This window comes from Linepithema humile, chromosome 4, assembly GCF_040581485.1.
Source record: "Linepithema humile isolate Giens D197 chromosome 4, Lhum_UNIL_v1.0, whole genome shotgun sequence".
Classification (NCBI taxonomy): Eukaryota; Metazoa; Arthropoda; class Insecta; order Hymenoptera; family Formicidae; genus Linepithema; species Linepithema humile.
In genome coordinates, this window is record NC_090131.1 from 20,344,086 (window position 1) to 20,369,026 (window position 24,941).

General features: G+C 39.8%; 1 protein-coding gene across 2 annotated transcripts in view; it reads right to left on the bottom strand.

The window, feature by feature from the left end:
* Positions 1-397: 397 nt before the first annotated feature.
* The window catches only part of LOC105672889 (streptococcal hemagglutinin-like), a 59,669-nt gene continuing 35,125 nt past the window's right edge, over positions 398-24,941 (bottom strand). The window contains exons 2-9 of one of the 2 annotated variants that reach the window (XM_067354492.1): positions 21,862-21,933; positions 18,896-19,038; positions 17,242-17,459; positions 16,347-16,573; positions 15,613-15,939; positions 9,382-15,370; positions 8,441-8,675; positions 398-8,141 (exon numbers count right to left, since the gene is read on the bottom strand). In XM_067354492.1, the coding sequence (XP_067210593.1) occupies positions 6,566-8,141; positions 8,441-8,675; positions 9,382-15,370; positions 15,613-15,939; positions 16,347-16,573; positions 17,242-17,459; positions 18,896-19,038; positions 21,862-21,933 (8,787 nt within the window). In that variant the 3' untranslated portion in view covers positions 398-6,565. Of the gene's footprint in view, positions 8,142-8,383; positions 8,676-9,381; positions 15,371-15,612; positions 15,940-16,346; positions 16,574-17,241; positions 17,460-18,895; positions 19,039-21,861; positions 21,934-24,941 lie in introns of both variants that reach the window. The other variant, XM_067354491.1, reaches the window with a different exon arrangement.

Genomic DNA, 24,941 nt, shown 5'->3' on the forward strand with positions numbered 1-24,941 from the left:
CCGTTTAAATTCTACGTTGTGAGATCATTCGGTTACATTAGTGCTAAATAGGAATGATCGAACTTGTTCAAATTTTATTCTTGGTAAATTACCAAATCCTTCAAATTCTATTGCACATCTTCTTCATTTCAAAATGACATATGTTACAAAAATTACTAATCATCCGAATGCAACGTAGACCGTAATCTATCAGTTAACTTAAAGTCGATTATTCTCGCAGCGATGCGTTACGATCCAAAGCTTTCGTAAGCTACATAATTATATAAGTACATGCAATTAAATATCCTCGATCATTGAATCACTCGCGCATCTCTTAAGATGCAACGCATCTGTGTGCGTGCGTATATATATGTGTGTGTGTATGTGTGTATGTGAATGAATGTACACCGACACGATGTTTAAATACAGAACTTTCACTTTTATTCTGCCAGACCCTCTTTCTATCATTACATTACATAAAACGATTAAAGGCTATCCTACCGCTTGAAAGAATTATCATAATATTGCAGTATTTTTCGAGCCATCGGCCTTTTTACCGAGCGACGTCCCTTATATAGAAAATATGTCTTGTTTATGTACAATATGCAATCCTTAATACTTCAGTTTTGAAAAAGGATCCCCGATATATGTACCTCCGGACAAGTTAATACGCTGTACAGTCATATCCACGGAGTATTTTTCATCTTTCTCCCCTTTTCTGTCCCCACCCACTCGTTTCTTTTTTTCGCTTTACAAACTCCACGGAAAGAAAATTCATAGGATCAGACGACTACTGCTGTGTGCGACTTTACAACTTTTACCAATGGACCACGGTACATTTCTGTAATCCGAGTCTTTTTCTCGCAAAACGATTCTGCAGCTTTTCGCATTGCGTCTCGCACTTTGTATGAACAATTCTATTAAGTATTAAGGATGAAAAATGCAAACATTTAAATTTTAATTTCTTATAATATATCGATTTTGTAAATTGCTTATCAGCAGCAATAACGCAAAGACATTGCTCTCAATATTATATCATATTTAGACACATATAATATAGAATTAATATAAAAAATTCATAATTTTTACTATAGCTTCTTCTAGAAAGATATAAATATAATTCTACTCGGGCGAAAACAATTGCGAAACACAAATCCTAAGTACTGGATAAATATTACTTCAAATTTCATATAAAATAAGGGCCATACTTCCATTCTACTTTTACCATACAATTTAGCTTGAGTATTTGATTGCGCACTTAACGTCAATTGTCATTGTTTAATTTTGAGTTTTTTCGTTTAATTAGAAAAGCTTTTCCAGACACTTTTGTAGAAGCTTTTCTACATAAACGAGGCATCAGAAGTAGATACACAAGTATGCTCATCATTTATCTAAATACGAATCAAAGATTCATCATCAGAACTTGATAAGTGCAGTATGATGAAAAAAGTTGCAAAGATGCTTCGCGAAAGAAAGCCTTATTTACAGAGTGTCCCCTTTTTCTGCAAGCAAAATGCAGATTGCTTCATCGCTGCTTTTATATGAAAAACTCTTCCGTGTCAGTCATGATTGCAATTTGTGCATCAGTTTCTCATCTAATACACGCAAATATCAATTGAACAGATTTCATTTAAAATGTGTTCGAAGCACCTCTATATGCTAAAACTGAGAATAAAATATATAACTTTCTTTCTAAACAAAAATGAAGCTATAATTTGCAGCATATCGCTGTTCTCATAAATAGTGATAAATATGGACAAAGTACGAATATTTCCAAAATATTTCAACTCAAAATAATATTATAATTAAAATAATCAATTAATCAAAGTGGCGTTTGTGGCTCCTTATACATAAGAACCTTCCAATTTTATCATATATAAATACTAAAACACATCCCTTCTCGTAATCGCGAAGAAACGCCCTTCTCACAGCGCTCCGCTTTCCAGAGACACTTAGTACACAATTTTCTTACAGTGTATAGCGGTGTATGATCTAGAAATGTTCCCTTCGCGAACCGTGTTTATATTGTTCTCTCGTATTTTTTTTAACGTTCGTTATGTACACAGGAGCGCTTTTTTTTTCTTTCTTTTTCCTACGTCGTCTTCAGAGATGACTGTACCGGTCTCCGTCCGTCTGTTCGTTGGTGATTAATTTCGCTTCGTGTTTTTACATACTCCATTCACTACTCGTCCTCGATCTTCATTCATTGTTATGCTCATTTCGACTGATTTGTGCTAAACGACATTACGCAGCTTAATGAATGTACGTTTTGCAGTGTACGGCCGTTCGCTCGTCTTCAGAGTCCCTCTTCTCCGTCTCACATCTTTTTTCCGCCCTTCGTTCACTCTCATTCTCATCATAGTTATTCTCTTTGCTCTTACTATACGTTGCTTGTTTTTATGATACTAAAGTGACGTACGATACTCGCAAACTTCGCTTCCTTTTTGCCTCTTTCACATTCTCTTTCACTCCCTTTCACTCGCTCGCTGTTTTTTTTTCTTTTTTTTTCTTTTTTTTCCTCAAATACTGGTAGGGTGTTGAGTGACAAAAACATCTTAACAAACATATGATACAAAAACTCTTAAGTTATCGCTTAACGGCCAGTGTAAAGCGGGTTGCTTATTTTATTATCATTTTTTTTCTTCTCCCCCTTCCTTCCTCCCTTTTTAAGTACCTGAAGAAGTTAGCTTTGGAAAATCTTAATCCTCAAAATCAAGATCTGAATTCGATAAAATCTTGGTGAGACCTCTGGTATTCTAGACGCATTAAGATAATCTTTTTATTATCGATGAGAATAAAAAGAAAACAGACAATTGGCATTGCTCTATCGGGAACTGAATTCACCAAAATTATACCGATTCCGACCCTTGGCTTCCAATGTGATTCACCCCTTTCTTTCTCTCTCTCTCTCTCTCCTGTTCCTTCTTCGAGTCTGCCTCGGATTCACCTTAGCAACGAAGACTACACACCCTTCTATAATAAATGCGATTGGTACGACTAAATTGGGTGGCGAAAGGCCAGACTATCACCGACGAATCGAGTGGCACACACATATTTGACGTGCGCAAGCTAAAAGCTATCTTTCTTGTCCCATTCAAAAAATACGCATCTCTATTTGGTGCGAGACGTTTGCTCAAAATTTTATACACGCGGAGACATACCGCTTCTACATCTTTCTCTCTGTCGCTTTTCGGTTTCTCCGCTTTCTCTTCTGTTTCTAATATACAGGAAGATAGAGATTGCGCCGTCACTTTTAGCGCGGGAATAAGTAGACTGAACTTCTCCTTGCTTTATACAAATACCTCGGAAACGCGCGATTCTCTTTTTTCCTTACGATATGCATCTCATAGTGAAAGAAAAAATGTCAAAAATCAAATGACAAAATGTCAAAGAGATCGAGAAAAAAATGCCATTGTCGCAAATACAAATTGAGGTAGTCCGCGGAAAAAGTGTATGTGTACAACATAATGTATTTTTTCTTGTAAGATTAATTTACTGGTTTCAAATATTTTCAGAGATAAACATTTTTTTTCTATTTACAAAATTAAACGATTAAATAGAAAAATTTTATGATTAAATATTTTTTTGTAAAGTATCTCAATTGCAAGAATATAATTTCGATCCAAGTACAAGTAAAATGAGATAATCAATTTCACTTATTAATATAAACGGCTCAAACAAAAATGCAATTAACTTCTCAAATCTTCTCTCAGTGAAGAAATTAAGTTCAAGGAAGAAATGCGACTATTAGTGCAAATGTATAATATAAATATACATACACACACACACACACATATATATATATATGTATATTTATAATAAATATAAATATAAAACGTTGAAAATAATACAATTCTAGGCCACGTAAAAATTGTATTAATAACGGTAAAAGATATACCAAATGTTAAATATCAACACATAGCCGATTAACACACAAATACTACTTAATAAAATTACACGTATTCATTGAAATTACAAAATCTTTTTTTTACTTTCGATCAAAGATTTATGTCCTATAGTCGAAATCTACGCTATTTTCATTTCAACGTATATTTATATATCGTCGTATTGCTGAATAATTTGCCGAATATTCACATTTCTACGCCTTTCTGCAGAAGAATTATGATAATCAAGATAAATTATAAAAATTATAAAAGCATAAAATAAATCTTGCTCCTTCTTTAACTGGATATAGATCTGAGAAAAACGTTATTTGCAACAGTTACATATAAAGCAAAGTAATTTTTATCACATACGTCTTACAAAAAAAATAGAATATTAACCATTCCATTTGCCGTGTTCGCATACGTGTAGAATGTGTAAATTAAGAAAAAAAAGTACGATAATAATAGAAACATATTGATTATTTTACTTATTATATATTAAATATATCGTGGACTTACAAGCAAAAAGCACTAAGTTTAAAAATTAGATTAAGTAAAAAGGATGACTTAGTGCTTTTTGCTTATAAGCCCACGACATTATAATTGATATTAAAATATTATTTGAAAAATTGCAACGCTTTTAAATAGTTTTGCTTCAAAACTATATCAAAATAATATTCTTATTATCGGTAAATAATTATATAACTTTTCATAATTAACTTTACATATATAGCGACTCTAAATTGGCAAACAAAAGAAAAGAGAAAAATTAGAAACATTTCAATGTTGGTTAAAAAAAAAACTAAAAATAATATTATATTATTTTATAAAGAATAAAACAAAGAAACAAAAGGACTTATAGAATTCTTTTTTCATCTACATCATTTTCATAATTATCATAATTCATGAAATAGCCTTTCGATTCTATTCGAAACTAATTCAATCGATATAATAACTTTCCAAAGAACAAAGCTTTTCCTTAGATTAGTTTAATTGCAATTTACATATTCTACACGTGTAACGTTGTTCACCGCTCATATCGGTACATTACGCGTTTCCCCCACGCCTACTTGACAGAGTCTTTACTTTGGTTCATATCACGTAATGAGATACTATTCACAGGAACAGTTACACCTCGATTATCTGAAGCTACATTTTTTTTTCTTGCAACATCGAAAGAGAACAGAAAAAGAGAGAAAGAACAAATCGACGAGTTTTCTATATGTATATATATATATCGCGCGCCGGATAGAAATTTGGAATGGATATCAGCGCCCGACAACGCGCAGTTAGTTATTATAATTATTACAATGAAATATTGGATAAACTCATACTCCCACTCAGCCCGTCCCGTTTTCACAAACTTTTACAAGTTTAAAGTAAGTCCATAGTAAAATTCGCGGGCATTCACACATTTCACGACAGCACACGGAAATACGATATAAACCTGTCATCCACGTCTGAAACAAAGTGAAGCGTTTTTGTACTAAAGTGCAGCGATATATATAATATTATACCTTTTCAATGAATTATCTATGCAATGTACAATCATGGATTTTTACATGACAGGGTATGGTCGGGCCGTACAACAGACAGCTGTTAGAATGATGCGTAAAACGTATTATTGCCACTCTCTTCTTTTTTTTCTCCGTTTTATACGCTTCATGTGTTGCACTTAAATTGCATATTTCGTTTTTATTAATCAAGCAATCTGCTTTCCTTAAGGGTTGTCTAAGAGCAGAATGCCGAGAATTTACAGCAACAATTCTTTTTTTTTTTTGTTTCCTCCTATAAAGTTAGAGTTATACAGATACAGGTAAGCATTACACGAAAGGCAAAGACGATGCATTCCAAAGAGACTGCACATCCTCGTTATTCTATATCCTAGCATTTCTTCGGAGAAAGAACTCTATTATTATTTGTCTATTCAGTCTGACCACACCATGTTACAACGTGGAATAGCTTTGCCATGATAGACATACTGTAGATTGAATTATATAAATTCAGGCTCTCTCTTTACTCTGCGAGGGATCTATTAACGATCGTTACGGTTTCCTTATTTTTTTCTTTTTTTTTACCTTAATGCTCTTTGTTCATACTCGTTATCTATTCCTCGCCAGAAAACTTATCGACTTGACTAGATTGCGTCGCTAAACGGTCCTTAACGTTTTAAATCTAAGTCTGCCATACATAAATGACCTGTACCTTCTAATATCGTAGTTAACACCTAATGGTAGAAGGATGATCTACTGTTATCGACGAGAATTCTAATTCATAAATCGTACGCCTATTACTCCCGTCTACTCTCTTTCTCGCGTACATTCGCACATGTGTTCATGCGTCCGTACGCGAGCACGCATATCGACGCGAAATGGATTTATCGTTAATTTTAACTCACAGAGAATATTTCTCTCAGCTGATGTAGATGCTGAATATTTCCAATGTGGTGAATCAATGTGGAGTTCGCGTCAAAGCATGCTGCTGGTAATATTTACAATGCCATCTTTCGATCTGCAATCAAGATCGTTTACTGTCCGAATCGCGTTCTCCTCGGCGAGAGAAATGTATCCTCGGCTTCGGTTTCGGTCACACTGAAACGCTTGCGTCGTCGTCATTTCGAAAGCCACCAGCAACGATGACGACGATACCCTAATGATATAATAACACGTTGCGGCGCTCACGCGAGTGTTCAATCGCTAGGACTACCTTTTCTTGCTAGGCTGCTTCGACGACAAGCGCTTCTTCAGCTTGTGATCCGTCGATTTCACCGTTGTCGTCTTCTTCTTCGGTCGCTCCGGCGAGCCGTTGCAGCATGCGCAACCCTTCTTCACGTGACCACGCAGACTGGATCTTCGGGCGCGGCAGTCCGCTGGCTCTATCAGCACAATATTGCTCGTCTCATCCTCCGAAGCCTCCGACGCTTTGTCACTCGACATCACTATCGACTCCGACGCTGCTATCGACTCCGCTGTGGCCTTGGGTAATCGCTTGGAAAGTGCCGCCGCCGCCGCCGCTTTGTGATCGGCGCGATTCAACACCACCCTCGCGTTCACTTGCAGTTTGTCCTTCTTTTTCAAGTAGGTGCAATGCCGGTCGGACGACAAGGATTTCAATGTCTGTACACTATCCTCCAGGCCGTTACTCAATGGAACGTTATCCTCCGGCTGACTGCCGATCGACTCGCTGATGCTCGAGTCTTCGTCGTCGCTGCTGGACCTCGTGCGATCGGACATAGGACTCCCCCACGTCATATACGAGTCCATGCGTACTTTCGACGACGGCACGCGTTTCTTGTTGGTGTACGTGTACTTGTGCGTAGACAGCAGCGGTCCGGCCGCGGCCAGTGGTGACAACGGCGATGATATGGTGTGATGATCGCCCGCATTGCCGCTCAACAAAGTTAGACTTTCGTCGCCCGAGCTCGCCGCCGAGGTGTTATTCACGTTCATGCTGGGCGGCAACGACTCCGAGTCTAGATCAATGTCCAGTTTCATGTTAGACGGTATGCTGGACACGCTGCTGGGCGTGCCTTCCTTCGAACCGCTTCTCGAGATCAGCTTCACGCGATGACCGCCCACATCCTTGGAGTCGTGGTCCAGTGAGACGAGGTTTGCCGGCGACAACCTGGAAAGGTCAGAGTTACTGTTCGACGCCTCGTCCTGACTCAAGTTGTCCAAGGTCAATCGTATATGCTTCGCCGGGGTATCCAAATGCAAATCTTGATTTTCTCGCTTTCCCCTCTTCAAGGGATCTTTCAACGCCCTTGCGCGCTGGCTCGTACACTTTTTGCGTTCATTTATCTTGAAATCGCTTGTCGGACTGGCGTCTCTACTGCCGCTTGAAGAATCCAGCGAGCGGAAGTACGAGCTGTTGTACGGCTTCATGCCTAAGGATTGGCTACAAGACGCGTCCTGCGAGGAATGATCAAAAGACGGCGAGTGATTTGTATCGAACAACAGATCCGCCTCGGGGAACAAATCGCTAGTGCTGGGCTCGTCAACTCCCAGGTCCTCGCATTCCTCCGACAAGCTCTTCTGCAGTTTGAGCTCACGCTCGTACGCTGCAGCCTTTCTCTCTATCCTCTGCTGCATCAATTCACGATCCAATCTGGGAATCAGTTGCGACTTCATCAAATTGCTCTTGTTGGAGTACGGAGTGTCTAGAGTGTGATTCATGAAGTACTTCTTCGCGTTGGATTGGTAGATCTGCCCGCTCGCCATCTCGATGCCTTGACCCTTGTTGATAATCTGTAGCACGCTTTCCGAGTTGTCGCTGTCCCTGAAATCAGTCGTGTTCGTTAAATTCCTTTCTTTGTAATTTTTCATCAAGCGATTCGATCAACCGTAAAATGTTAATCAAATTTTCCCGTTACAAAGATAGAAGAAATCTAAGAGAAAACTAAGAATCAAATAATGCTCAAATAAAAATTGTAAGTTTGTTAAGATTTCAAAAATTTTGATTCTTAAATACTATTCAAAGTCAAAGCTCTTTTTGCAATATGCTTAAGTTCGGATCGTTACCTGGAATATACTTTCAACGACTCGTTACTCAGCGTGTTCATCGACGCAGGAACGTACCGCCATGGCGTATCCGGTGAGATCTTGCCCTCTGATTCCCATGCCTCCTGTAGATGTGCATTTTCGTACAGCATCCCATTTCCGACCTTGCAGGACCCATCAATTGTCTCAGTAGATTGTTGCACGGATGACTCTTGGCTGTCTGAACTACTTGGTCCACCGGTCACCAAGAACTGTGTCGTGCTATCGATAACACTCGATTGCTTGTTCGTGGAAGTAATAGGAGACATAGATTCTGTGACAAAGACATGAAAGAAATTAATTGTCGATGCATACAATGTTTGCGAGAAATGTTTGATATGCCGTTTATAATGTAATTCATTTTAATACAATTATGCATATTATTTGCTGACTGTCATTCTTTGTATATTATACACTTGATATTATGCAATTACACAACACAAAATTTTAAAAAATATTATCAAGTTATGAAACAATTTACAGCATATTTGTTATAAAAAAGTAAAAAAATAAGAACTGACACTAAAGACTTAAAAAATAAAAGGAGAATAATTCATTTTAATATAATTATGCATATTATTTGTTGACTGTAATTTTTTTGTATATTATATACTAAAACGCAATTACATAACACAGAATTTTAAAAATATAAAGTTATGAAACGACTTACAGCATCAATAAAATGCAGAATATATTATACAATATAGAATCAATAAAAATCCAAAGTAATAGCTAAAAGATATACGTATGAATTGATCTTAAATTTATTGTTACGACAGTTCCTTTTTATTTTAAATCTTTAATTATAGTATCAATAAATAAATATTAATAAGATAAAAAAAAAATAATTTATATGTGTTTACTGCTATTAGCAACAAAAATAGTCGATAAAATTATATGTACATTATATGAATGTGCATAAATATAAATGTGAAGTGTGCAAAATAACATTTCTTATGTATTGAGCAATACATTCTTACCAATTTTCGTATTATTCTGTAACGACGTGGTAATGTTCGTACCAATCAAAGTTCTCGGTGATAAGTTTTCCTCCATGCCGATAGCATCGTCAAATTTTCTCTTTACAGACTTCGGGGAAATAATCTTGGTACTGGATGTTATTTCGGTAGATGCTTCCTTCGTATCTTTCTGCTGCTGCTGACCAGCATCGTTTAGCATAGCGTTCACGTCGGTCTGCGAGGCAAAGGTGAGCGCGATCGTCGCGCCCGGTTGTATGGACACTGGTTTTTCCGTGTGAGTATGGCCGTCCTGGGGCGATTTCTTCTCCGGTGAATGAGAAATCGCAGCAGCCGGTGCGATACAAACCACATTGTCCGTTTTCAGACCGGTAGATGTCGATGACAATTTGTGTATACCCGAGTTGAAGAGTCTCGTCGTGCCCTGCAGCGTTGGATTGCTGGTAATAACGCCGCATATTTGCTGATTATCCGACATCTCGTTAATGTTCCGTGTTCCAATCAGACTGATAGTGGGATTGCTCTTGTTCACCACAATAGCGGCGTTCGTCGCCGCTGACTCGACTGTGATCGCGCCGCCAGCGCTGGTCACAGCATCATTCTTCAACAGATCGTCGATCACTTTCGGTCTGTCCGACATAGCAGTCACAGTCGTTGTTTCTGCGGCGAACTGCGTGCTTCCGGTTTGCGGTATCACGACGGACGCATTTTGCATATTCTGCGCGCCGGTCAGCGTCTGATTGTTGTTCGACAGCGTTTGCAGAGTAGGCTGCACCTTCATTTGCTTGACCTGCGGCTGCGCGGAAATTAGTTTGCCTTGGTTGAGGAAGGATTGTAGTACCAGAGTATTGGAGACCGCGGTATTGCCACCGGCGGTGCGCATGGTTGTCGGCATGGTTGCGAGCAATTTCGATCCAGACACAATGGTGAATTGCTGAGCACCTTTAACCAGCGGCAGCACAATGCTGGTCGGCATTAGCACCGACGTGCTACCCATCTTGCCTGTAACCGAGGCTAACGCCTCGCTGACGCTCACCGAGCCTGGCTGCAGTGCTTCTTGAACAATTACCGTGCGTGGTTGACCCGAGCCGGGCTCCGTGAAGATAAGATTACGTCGCTTCACGCTCAGCTCCACGCCGTCGTTCGAGTCGCTCGTCAGATTGCGCACCTCTGCGCTCGCTTCGGCGGCGACGCTGCTAACACTGACGTTCGCCGACGGCTCTTCCGGCGCGGAGAAACCAGCAGGGCTGTCCTGCACATGTACGATGCCGCTCGACGAATCCTCACTACCCATAGTCCTGCCGAGATCGTCTGTGCTGGGGCTCAGTTCGGAAGTTTGCTGTCCCACCGGCTTCGACTTGCTCGAGCTCGACTTTTTCCTCTTCGACGACTGGCTCGGATTGGTCGGCGGATTCGATCTTCTTCGGGGCGCCGGCTTGTTGTTGAGATCCGGCGAGTTTCTCAGCTGCTCAGCGTACTCGTCCAAGATCGCGTAGATCCGCTGAGCAGTTTGCTCATCCTCCTGCGGTTTCTGCTGCGGTTTCGGTATCGGTGATGCCTTGGAAGTGTTGGTGGCACTGGTTTTAACCGTCTTGGGCGTCGACTTCTTCACACCACTCTTGGCTGCGGCCGCAGCGACAACCGCGGACAGCGGCGTCGAGGGTGTCTTGCCGGCCGACGGTGGAATCGGCGCCGGCGCCGGCGTCACGCACGGGCTAGACGAGCTCTGCGATGTCACGCTCAGCGCCGGCGATGCTGCCGGCTGACAATAGCTGGTGACAACGACCACAGGCGTCGTGGAGTTGGCCGCCACTACCTTAGCGGTAACGGTGCCGCTGCTCGGATTTACATAGGCCAGGGAAACCTTCTGTGGAAACACGGATTCCTGCTGGAATGTCACACTGTTGCCGTTGCTGGCGAACGGTTCACTGTTCGTGCTGGACTGCGTCGGCATCATCAACTGCTGCGCCAGTGCACTGACAGATATTTGCTGTTGTTGCTGTTTCGTCGCCTGAGTCTGCTGTGTGGTAGTCTGCGTTTGCACGGTCGTTGTAGTCGTGCTGTTGGAAATAGATTGATGGGCCTGCGGCTGGATACTTCTCTCCTTCACTTGCTCCAGTACACTCTCAAATTCTCGCAGCTGCTCCAGAGTTGTCGAGCTCACCTGGTTGTTCACTTCGATCGGAGAACCAATTAGATTGTCCGCTCTCACAGTTTGCTGCGGTTGTTGTTGCTGCTGCTGTTGCTGCTGCTGTTGCTGTTGCTGCAGCCTTGGCGTGAGGACAGCTTGGATGGTTCCCGCCAGATTCTGCTGTCTGAGTGGCGCGCGGATGATGTTTAGTTTGACCACCGAAGCTCTGCTACCCGGTATCGAGTTGGCATGCGATATCGCCGGTATAATGTTGAGCTGATTCGGATTGTTGCCGGCTATCACCTTGTGCGTGTATATGACGCTAGCACTCGACGAGCTGGCGTTCTGCACAAGTTGCGTCAGCGTCTGATTAGCCGCTTGGTTTGAACTGATAGTAGCGTTCGCCGGACCGTTATTACCAGAGCTCGGCACAATGTTAACTATTTGCCTGCCGCCCGGCAGTTGCAAATTAGGAATGATCGATTGCACATTGATACTGCCAGCATTCGCTTGCTGTTGCTGCTGTTGCGGCTGATTGTTCGGCACGGATGTCTGCACCGCCTTCGACAGATTCGTTGTTGTCTTCTGCGCCGACGCCGTTGTCACCGCTTGTTGCACTGCATTCAACGATGTATCCGTTGCAGCTCCGGAGACGCCACTCGCAGTCGCATCTGTCGACAGAGTATAAATAGAAGTTTTGCGGAAGGCCTGTTGAAATTTGGGCAAAACATTCTGACTGGATTGCGATGCGCTCTTCACGGAGGAACCGGCGTTCAGTCGATCGTAGGTGTTTCTGTTGGATGACGCGCCGCTGCTTGTGTCCGTGCCACGTTGCTGCTGCGTCGTTTGTCGCGCAAAGCTCGCGCCGCTACCGTCGTATAACTGACTGGGATTGAGCGACGTGATGTGGTAAATGCCGTCTGGCTTGCAGATGACCTTTAGCGACTCGGAGGTAATTGGTGTTGTAACTATTCCTCCCTGAGACGTTACGGTGGTTGTCGTCGTCGCTCCTGCAGTTATGATTGCGCGCGTAGAGCACGGAGAGGAAGGTGACTTTTTCGGTGACTGATTGTTCTGCTGGCTGTTCGTGCGACGTATCTGTGCCATTGTTCGCGTTGAATTCGACGATTCGACAATAGCGGCGTGCACCGCGGAGGACACGTTGTTAACAGTCATCATCGTTGTCGTTGAAATTGACGAGCCAATGGTCGTTGGTGACGCGGCATCCGGCGGTTGATTGGCGTCCTCGCCAACGGTGTCCGGTGTTCCAAGATTCGACGATCTCAGCGGTGGCGTTTGGCCGGCCGGACTCATGCCGACACCGCTGTCATGGCCGCCCGTTGAGGACGGCGTACCCGGCAACTGTATGCTATTCCCACCGCCGGTGCTACTTTGGCTACTGGCCACGCTTGGAGTGCGCGTTGGTCGCGGTGGCGTATTGCCGCTGACGTTGATCGTCGCAGCCGTGCCAGTGGCGCTATTCGGACTTTGCGGTATGCCGCTTCTGGAGAGTTGAACTACGTTCACTGTAGAACGTTGCCGTGGCGGCACCATCATGTCCAGGGAGTTTAAACCGGGCACGTTCTTCGCCAATATATCGGAATCTCTAAAATCGGCCTTTGCAAGGATGTCGAACTTGGTCTTACCCAAGTTGGATTTGACTGAGCCGAGATGGTGATGATGGTGATGAAGATGATGGTCATGATGACCGCCAATCACCACGGAACACGGTCGAAGTAAGTCCCTTTTATCGGTGTTGTTGCTTTTGCCACTCGCAACGCGTTCTTTCTGCTTCTTCTGATACGTCATCACACTCTTGTTCGGAGAGAAGGGCATGGTTTTTTGTATGTTGATCAGCTCGCTAGTGATATCGCCAGTGCTCAGTCGTTGCTGCTGCTTTTTAACGCGGCTCGTTAATTTACGATCAACCTCGTCCGTGCGCGTCAGTACGATCTTCGGATTCAAATTCAATGTACCCAACTTTGACGCAAACTTTGCGATGTTGTTCGTCGCTTGCTGCTCCACGTCCGTCCGACTGCCGTCCTTGTTCTTGTTCAACAGATTTTTCTGCAGGATTTGCGAAATTCTCGACGGCTTCTTCGAGGTCTGCTTCTTCGAGAGTCTGAACATCCTAAGAGACTTGAGCACCGCCGGATCACTCTGCTTCTCGGTAATAATCAACGGCGCTGCGGCGGTGTACGCTGAGCCCTTTATCGTCTCACACTTGGTCTCATCCATATCACGGGGGAAAAGCGTGATAAAGTCGTTGCTGCTAATATCAGAACCGCTGGCGTCTTCATGCGTGTTTGTATGACGCGCGTCTTCATCTACTAGCATGTGAAAATGCGAAACGGATTCGACAGTGAGTTTCGATGTCTTCGGGCGTTTCTTACCAGGCTCTTTGCTGCTCGATTTGTTGGATTTTTTCTTGATTTCCAGTCGAAAACCGTCGCTACCTAAACTGTCAGTCTGGCTGTCCTGTGTGTTGCTATCGCTGCTGTCTGACACCGAGCTAATCCTATTTCTAAAATGCTTTGGTTTACGCTCAGCGCTGTCGTAATCGCTCTCAGATGATTCCAGTCGATGGATCTTGCGCGATCGAGCAGTACGTCGCACGTGCAGCACACTACCGCTGTCAGAATCCGTCGTACTATCATCCAGACTACGGCGTGCTGACGAGCGTTTGTAGCCGGCTGCCGGCTGGAAGCTCCCGAACTGCTCCGAACTATCGGATGGCACATCGGCCCATTGTTCATAACCCTTCTCGATGCCAAAGAAGATATCCTTGGTGTCGTCCTCCGATGGCCAGTCTTTGAACTGCGAGTAATCGATGTTCAGATACTTGAGTTCCTTGTTCGTGTTGCGCATCTCCTCAGCATTCTCCAAGTACCGCTCGCACAAGTTCTTCAACTCTTTCCAGTCTAGCACCCAACTAAGCATGTGGTAGCGTGGACTATTCAATACTACAGCCAGATCGTCGCATAACTGCGGCGACAGACCCAGTTTCTCGCCATCTAGAACCTGACTAGGTGCCGACTTCTCGTCGTAGTTGGCCGAGCCCGTTACCGCGTCGCCCTTGATCAGAATCAACGCGTCTAGTGTTCTCTCCACGTTATTGCCCGCCGTCACGTCGACCTGATCCGATTGCGATTTATTGTTTAACTGATTGCTGCTAGTAAATTTGCCGCAATTAAAACAGAGTTCACCAAGTGATTCGTCGGATAAAGGTTCGCGTTTTGGATGCAATGGACATCTGTCACCGGTCGGTGTTGCTAACGTCGTCGTGTCAGGTTTCCTTGCCAACAGACTCTTCAACAGTTGATCTGTCCGTTCAAATGTCTTCGTCACCTGGCCATTTTGAAAATCTATACTATTTGTAGTGGTCGAATTTTCATGTGTCAGCTGTGCTTCTAAAACTGTTGAACTTGCAGACTGCGCAGGATGTATTTCCGTGATGACGCTATCCTCCTCCTTAATCTCGGTTTTTATCTCAACTTTGATAGCCGACATAGGGAAATGATCATCCTCTATTTGCTCGGGCTCCTTCTTGATAGTTATCTCCTCTTCTTGCGAAATATCATCCTCTTTCGCCTTTCCGCACGCCACTGCCAATTCCTTTATTTTGTCGTAACAGGCTCTGGTAGGATGCAAGGAGAATGCCGTCAGAACACATTCCCTGGCAATGCCTATATTGCTATCCACTACGTCCGCCAATTTAAGAAATTGTGTGCTGAGACGTTTGGCAGTCTCGCGCACCTTGTCCTTGTCTGATTTTGCCTTCTGACTCTCCAGTTCATTCATATCCGTCGTCAGCGCTCTAATGTATAGTTCAATTACCAAAGGTTTTATACTCTCGCCAAACTGCAATTAAAAGAAGATTTTATATATATATATATATATATGTACATAGCTTGCTTAATTAAAAAATAATCGTCTCTTTATCATTGTATATTACAAAATAAACTGTAAAAATATCCTATTCACATATAATTAATACATAATTATACGTGATACGTAATTGTTGATAGTTCCATTAAAAAAATTAAACAAATATCAATTCTTATATTTTTTGTACCTAATTTTTCAATTAAACATTTACTTACATGTTTTGCAAGTACTGCACAGAAAATATAAATATGTTGAGCACTTTCCGCGGGTTCAATTAATTTCCTAATCATGCCGGGTAGGGTCGGCGCGACATCTTTCAATTTTGCGTGTAACAGTGCCCAAGAGTTCAAGATCTGCTCCAAAATATTTGCGCCAGTTTCCGATACAGGTCGAACCATCCCGGCAGTAACGAGGTACTGCGCGACCAATTCCGCGGCCTTTATTGAATTTCTCCAAACACGCGCCGTTCCATACTTCGTTGGCTTCTCACCGCTGAGCCTCTGGACTAATTCAAGCCCGTCGTTGAGGTCCATTAATTTTAACTGTAACAAAGCGCAGTTATGAATTCCAGCACGGCAATTACGCAACGCAATATGCAAAACATGATTTCAATTGTAGAGAAATGAGATGGTCCTCTGAATATATTATTATAATTCAGCTTTTCCAACAAATTAAAGTCTTATTTCAAATTTTATAACTATAGCTTTGTGTATTTTGGTAAGTCTTGGCAAATTAAGTAAGTGGGTCGGTGACTCATGGCGGAGTAATCTATTTTCGATGACACTCCTAGAATATAATTTTATTTTTTCGATAAAAAATTGATTTGAAAATTTAAGTTTAAAATTGGAAAATCGACATGTTAGATTTTAGCATTTTTTTTTTTAGACTTAAACGTATAAATGAACACGATTTACAGCAAAGAAATCTGATACTTTCAATCGATACTTACTTGAGCGAAAATATCTTGCGTGCGTTTCAATTTGTACAAGAGGACAATGTACACGTCGATCATATAATGGACGTGATGAGACTCCGAAAGCGACCGCAGCTGATCGCTTCGTCTAAGGGAGCGTACGCACGCAGCGGCGAGGTTCACCGCTATGTCCTCGCAGCGGTCCTCGCAGAGTATGTTCAGTCTCATCGTCAGCAGCTCGCCTTTCTCCGAACAACAGAATTCTGAAAGCACGACACGCATTATTTCAACAAAATATCATTTAACAGCGCTGCAATTCTTCAAAAAATACACATAAATTGTTTAAGCCGAAGGAGAGAACTATAATAAATTAAATCCTTTATAAATACAAGAAAAAAAAATTCTTCGATAATATTATCTCAATAGACATAAATATATAGCACTTTTGAACATTTCTGCGAATTCGCAATATGATCGCCAAAGATTCGAAGACAGCTGAACAAAGTTGAGAAGTTAAAGAGTCGCAATTGAGCAAATAAAATAATCTTGTTATTGATGAAGAACAATTAAGGGTTCAATGTATGAAAGACGTCATATATAAACTGCTATATATATACGTCATGTCATATGCCATTCTGACTCATCTCTTACTCAAAACAGATATAACTCATAGACAATCTGTATATATTCGTTAGATCTATTCGTTAAAATTACATTATATACATCTGATAACGTAAAATTCGATATTTAGGTATGAGAACATTTTTATTTAATATATAATTAAAGAAACATAACTATACATGAATAATCTATTCTTTCTTAAAGCTGACACTACAAAGTACCACAAAGTCAACGGAACATCCGTATTTTCGTTCAAATCTGAAATGGGACTGTCACAGCGAAACAGCACTAATACTTCATCTCATCTTACCCTCTTCATGTTCGGAATCCGGTTGGCCGTTAAGTATGCTGTCGAGAACGGGATGCGTCCATGGACTGTTCACCAGAGCCAACAGGGCGGTACACCTGGGTGTAGCGGGGTGTTGCACCAGCTGAGACACACACCTCTGCAGCGTCACGCAGAGGTGCGTTTTGGCGACGGGTGCCAACTTCGGCCACTCCCCGCGCAATACCAATGTCAACGTATGTCTGCACAACAGAGAACAACAGTGTGAGCGAATCTCAAAGTAGAAGAAGCGACATGTTTGCGCGGAGTTGTTTTCATTGCTCCCATGTTTGCGATCTCATCCCCTACAAACTTCGGATTCAAATATTAAAATAAGACATTTTAAGTAAATTAAGTCTATTACTTTCCCTTAAAAGGAATCTGCATCTCAATGGGATAAAAGAGAATCTCTCAATTTTAAGCGAATAAAATATTTCTTTCCTTTTTAACTCATTTTTTTTATTCATTACTAATAATCTATTATACAACGGTTAAAATTGTATTTTAATTTAGATAACAAACCACGAATAATAATTTATTACATATAAATATGTAAATCCTCTATTTTAACTTAGATATTATCAAATCAAGATCGATACTCTATTATAGAACAGAGAGCTCACTGGATTAAAACATCCATTAATCGAATCTATCTATTAATCGAGATCCTGTTATTCATTTAGACATAAGATTTAATTTGCTCATCAAAAATAACACCGCTCACTAATTAAATTTCCGTTAAAGAAAAAGTAACTGAAGAACTCAAAAAAATGTCCTCATGAATCTCTTTTGGATCATCCTGTACTTTGTAGGGTGCCTCGGTTGTATACCTGTCACGTTAACGTGAATTTGCGTCGCATTGCTATTCAAAATTCCGGGATCGTTTGTATGACGGTGCTACATACGTGTAGATTCATTACTTTCCATGCCATCAGTTTCTCTCTTTTTCCCTTACTCACTTACTCTCTCACTCATTCACTCTTCCTCTCCCTTCCTCTCCTTCTCGCTTTTTCTCTCCCGCGTCACGTTCATCTACCGTAGAATGTTACATCGAAACTTGTTTCGCGCTACCTTTGTGTCGAAAAAGTTCCGACCAGTAGCACAAAAAAAGTCGAGTGTACATGCTACGTGTTAAATGAGTCATACGTTTATGCGAACATTGCATAATGTCAGAAAATAAGATGTGATAAACATAATTAAATGACAAATATAATTAAGCAACCTTGATATTAAATTGTGACACATTAACCGATAGTAAATTTTAAAAATGGAGAAAAAAATGTTATACAAGCGTGAAAGTAAAAACCTAATAAAAATTCATTTAAATTTTAATTTCAAGTTATTACACTTTTTTCTAATTGAAATATATAGATCTCTCTCTCTCTCTCTTTCTCTCTCTCTCTCTTGTACAATTATTTACAATTATTAATAAAAGCGTACAAAATTATAATTCATAACTCATAATTTGTCTTTTTTCCGAGATGTTGGTATAATTCGATATATCCGACGGCATATCCTAAAAGTAATGACAATTCCGAGGCACCCCGTACGAGTCTCCGCGAAACGAGTTTCCCATTGATCGGCTCGGCTGCATAATCGCGGATGTAACAACAACGATCGACGAACGACATGTACCCACCTGTGAGCCCATTCTATGAGCGACTGGATGGCCTCGGGCGGTGCCGCAGGAATATAATTGGTGACATGCTCCCAGGCTGACAGAAGTGCACTCACCTTGTCGGCGTACTTCTTCTTGCTGTCACTCAATGTCGCCTCGAACCCCTGCAAAAGAAAAGTCGTTCGATTAAGAGGAACCGGAAAATCATCGGAGAATGAAAACGCGAATGAATGATCAACGCTTGAGATGCATCATCGAATATCTGGAGGGTGATATTGTATTTCTCACATTTTTTTCACGATGCAATACTAAATCCTTCAATATTGCTAATTATTAATTATTTTATCCGATGTAGTGACTGTTTTCTATCTAATTACAAATTTTATTTAATTAGATATTTATCTATAGATATATTTATTAGCGGTAAATTAAATTTGTGCCTTGAATAATTCGAATTAATTAATCAAATGTTTGCCTGTATTTATATCTTATACATATATCTTGCAGTTTCACTCCCATCCTCGCATTTCCGACCTTTCACTTTTCTCTCATTTTAAAATTTAATGAATTAAATTTATAAAATTTTAATTCTAGCTTTTGCTTTTAAATTTTCGTTAAAGATATCAAAGTACTGTAATACAAAATACTGTAAGAATTATTAATTAAAGTTAAAGATGATATCATGTTTAATATTACTATCTAGAATAAAATGAAAAATCAGTCAAACTAACAATAAGCTGTACAGTAAACCGGCATTGATGGATCGACGCATCGACTATATTGGAAGATTATGATTAAAAAGAATCAGAGGAAGATCGAGCGATATAAATCTAAAAGAAATAATCATGTCAAAAGTAATCCACGAAGAAAGAACCACACAATTTTTGCTCGAAGAAAGAACGGAATATTAAAAAGCTAAGGCTTAGTAAAATTTGCGTTTCCTTGGAGAGTGGTGCTTTTTAGTGCCGCCCGATAGCATACTCAGCATACTCGACAATTTTATGTCGGCGATACGACGTGTGTTAAATAAAAAGCAGCGTGATATCGTCATGCATGAGGGAAATAGCTTTTGAAATATGCGATTTCTTCAAGCATGTTGTTTATGTGAAAATATCTGAAAAAATTAGTACTAACAAAAATAAATAATGTTACGATCAGCACAGTCTTGTAATAAAAATTGGCAAAGATTAACAAAAACAAACTTTCTTAAGAAATTCAAATAACGCAAATAAGCAATGAAAACAAATCTGAAAGAAGAAACGGATTTTGTCTGAAAGTACCAATTCTTTCCAACAAGAAACAAAAGAATATATCACAGGAATATAAAAAACTGCCTTTCTAATGCAAAGAGTGTCAGTTCTAAAATTGAAAAAAACTCTCATTTTCGAACGGGTTAAAAGAGGCCCCAGTGAGTGTTCTTTTTAGAAAGCGCGGTCGCACGTAACAAGCGTAATGACATTTATCTGGGGGACTTTGCAGTGATGTTTCCTCAGCAAACAATGTTTACCAAGGACCACGTAGTTCCGTGGAGGATTGATAACGCGGTTAAAGCTACGGAGTTATTCGGGAATCACATTATTCAAAGCAATTACCTGCGCACAGTAATTGTTAAGATTCGTACGGAATCGTACAGAAAAAGAGAGCAAAATAAATTGCAAAATAAAACTCATTTATTTTATCGAGATTAAAACAGGAAAATTGTTGCTCAAATTGTCGCCTGCAATTTTGCTGGATTTTCTCGATTAAAAAGTTTAAAAGATTAAAAGGGTTGATTTGTTTATTTATTTATATTACATTTACTAATTACGAGTCGCATAGAAATATATATCCCTTGATAACTGTTCATATTAATAATAGTGCTTGATAAATCTGCATTGTAAGTTTCATATTTGTTTTTTTTTGTTTTCAAGTACAAAAAATTACGACTTAAATAAATTTCAATTTTAATTATATTTATTATCAAATAAATTTGATAAAATATGCGTAGTAAAAGTTAGAAAAATAATGCTCGCAAAAGACGTAATAGAGATTATTATAGAGATGTGTGTTTTATGGGTACTTCAGACTGCAATACTCCGTACAGATAAAAGCTCGCCATTTGGTATAACCGCGTGCATCAACAAGATTTGCACGAATCCGTTGCACTATCCGTAAATATATTAGACTGAATGGAGCTCTGCAATAAACCGCAAATACCCTGCGATCGAAACGAATTTGTCATGGCACTGGCAAAATCCGACGGGTAAATATCAGCCTTGATTTTGAGTGTTCTTTTCGTTAATCACAGTTTGGTGTATCTTGCTAATACGACATGTATACGTGTATAGGATATACAAAAAAAAAAAGACGCAATTAAGCTTGGAAACACATTTTGCTCGCGTTAAAAATAAAAAAGCTACAAAAATTAAAAAATGTCTCTCTTCGAGTGAAATTTCTGTGCGGTTTGTAGTTTTTACTATTAACTTGATAAAAATAACAATTCATGCTGACTAAAAAGAAATAAATATTAATGGCGCACCCTTGTAACACAACATAATAATGGTAGCGCAAGATTTCTTATGATGTATCAATTATTATATATTTATTAGCTCAAGTCGTAAAGAGTAATGTTATTTCTGTATTTCTAACATTATCATCGAGCACGGAAAAGCTTTTCCCTTCGTTCACAAACATTCCTTTTCATTTGAAAGTATTCTTTCTACAAGAGACGAAGAAAATATAAAAGTTCTTACGTATCATAAGCAAAGTCTTTATGTCACATAATATTATTCTGTTTGCCTTCTCACGGCATGTTTCACTATGTACACATCTATCGCGTTAAAGATTGAAATTGGAAAGTAAAATTAATAATATCAGAGACGAGAGTTCTGAATTTAATGTGACGGTGATCTGATTCATTTTTTACAAAATTGAAAAAATTAACTTAAATTTAATTTTAACTCAATGTTAAGATTAATTTTTTCAATTTTGTTGATAACAAGACATACCTTAAAAAAATAATCTTGTCCTTTGAAACTGGCAAACGGGCCACTGTGCGTCGTTGAGATCGATGACTGAAGCTGTAACAAATAAAACAACAATGCCATAAAAAAAATGTTCAAAAGTAAAAAATAATTTTCTATTTAAAATATCGTTCCTTTTTATGTTTAAATTTCTAATAATTCTAAACGAAAAGATTGTAATGTCTTGGAATTACTTTGTGTACAATCTAACCGGCCACAACTGTTCATGTATTACATGGATGAAACAGACAGCCAGCTGTATTTAATGCCGGGATTTCACTGTGTGAATACGATACAAATCGACGTAAAATCTGTGTGTGTGTGTGTGTGTGTGTGTGTGTGTGTGTGTGTGTGTGTGTGTGTGTGTGTGTGAGAGAGAGAGAGAAGGAGGGAGAGAGGAGCGAGAGAAAGATGCCATCCTTGCAAGTGCACGCCAAGAGACGTCGCGACGCTTCGCGGGAATACCGTCGGCGGTATTCCCAGCGACGTACATATCCAGGAACGTACTCGACACGTCGCCCACAAATTCCCCGCGAATGTGCCTGATGTATCGTGTATCCGGAATACCGAGCGGTATACAGCGCGCGCAAGATTCTCTGACGCAGTGCGAGAGAGTGCATCTTTGCGCGATCAGCGAAAAACCGATGTAAATATATTGCGAGACTCGATGGCGTTGCTTTAACCCGAGCTATGTGCACCAAATATCGAGACTGAAAAGGAAATCCGATGCATTTTATCATGATGGATTATTCATTCATACTTGAATGCATTAATGTAGAATTTGAATGGAAAAATAATAAAAATGATGTTATAAATAAAATTCCGCTGCTACGTTACATTAATTATTATTTAAAATTTAATAATTATTCTTTAAAATTAATTATAATTATTCTTTAAAATGACTAATCAGATATGCGTATCTTTACGAAATAAGTAAATTTACAAAGTAAAATTACAAATGTTTTAAGTCAGCAGCAATATGCAGCTTATACACACACATTCAGTTTTCCAATTATTACACACATCGCTCTTAAGAAAATAGCTACGCTAGTTTGACAGTTTCGTGCAACAAGTTTTCGTAAATCTTTAAAGGCTCCGAGCACGCGAGATTATTACAGCAGAACGCTGCAGAATGTCTAAGCTGTGTATCTCGCAATATAGCAATGGCTGTGTCACAAATCAATTGTAATGTTGGCTTTTATTATGAAATACGGGTCAATAAGTTCTCCCAAGGCAATTTCCTGCAATGTTTCCTTCTATGTTCATATGTGCGCCGACCATACGACTACAATATTTACTCTACGCTTGTATCCAATCAGTACGATCACAATTTCGACGCTTTGTGCATGTAATATTTCGTAGTTTTTAAGGTAAAAAAAAGCGATCTCTAATAAAGTCATCGCAATATATAAATTAGCTTCATTAAAAAATTTCTAAAAAATCGAGTACTCGACGTTCTTTCCTTTCTTAGTTGAAAGCATTTACATCATTTACGAAATGTTCCAACGTCCGTGTTATTTTGTTAGCATAATTTCTTGCTCGACATATTTCTCTAGCTTTTAGACTACACAAAAGACATTTTTATTTATATAGTCCCCAATCCTATTTTAGCTTATTCAATTTTTTTACGGACGATTTCACCGACTATTTTTATTTTAGCCCATTCCGTTGCATTTCCGCGATGTACAAATAAATTTTACTTACAATCCGCTTAACGTTTTCACGTGAAAATAGCACCGGAAACATTGAGCGCGCGATCGAAGCTTAGTTTCGCAGTACTTATCAAAATCGATTTATCCTCAAATGATCTCGTTCGCAAATCTACGCAAGGGGGAAAAAGGAATCGGTCGGACGGCACGACCAACTGTCCGGAGAATTACGAATCTAGGTCAAATGGATCCACCAAGTAATAACTTTTGAGGTTGACATTGAGGCAGCGCAAAATTCCTCGAGGTTTCATTCGCTTGAACGATATTAGGAAAAACGAAATGCTTGCCTGTGTCATACGGTGGAATTCTCGTTTACTACGTATTATTGTACTGTATATTGTTACCTGATTGTTATCAATTTCAATTTTACCTGCTAAATTGCTCAATGTGAAGATAAAATGTGTAAAAATATCAAATTAAAATTTTTTTATTTCTTTCATCATAGTAAATTTTTTTTTAGAAAAATGTGTACAGAATTATGTTACGTGTCTCTCGCGCATCTCAGTACGAATTTAATACTTTTACTTTTTATACGAAGTATTTATACGCAGCAAAATTTCTAATGAGACAATCGAACGTAGATTCAAATAATAATAAAAATTTCCAGGAGCAGGTGCGAGGGACTTACGATTTCCTTTCCGAGCACGCACGCTGGTCGATCGTCAGACCAGAGCTTTATTCCGGGACACAACTCGCAAGCACGGTTACTTACACGGAAAGTCTCCCACCGATCCTCCGATTCTCCGCCACCACCGTGTAACTTTACCCATTTGCAACTTTCGTGTTGCGCCCTTGCGAACCTCCTCCCGTTCTCTCCTTCTCCCCTTCTCCGAAAAGGACCTCGTTTCCCCCGATTTCGTTTTCTTTCCGACGAAAATGGTTTTACGTTCTCACGTAACAAATCCCGCAGACGGCGTAGAAAAGAGACTCCTTTAATATTCCTTTTCTCTCTCTCTCTCTCGTAATTTCCTTTCCGGGATTTCACGATGAACGGACGTTAGAATAGCAACTCTACCTTTCTGTAAAGTGCTATCTCGCGAGATGTGGAAAAACATGCGTATAACAACACGTGCGATGCAGAAAAGCAAGATATTCTTTCTAAGAGAGATTTGAAGTTGATTCTTCTCAGACAAACGCTGCATACAGAATGATGATAATATACTATTTATCTATCTGCAATTCGTACAAGATCAAGTCACACACACACACACAACAATATAATGGAATCAATTAAACTTTTTACTGCAATAATTCTCAAGTTCATTTTGAAGTAAATAACATATTATTGTTTAACGAAATATAAATAATTATATGTACAATAAACACACAAATATTCAAATAAAAACTTTAACTGCA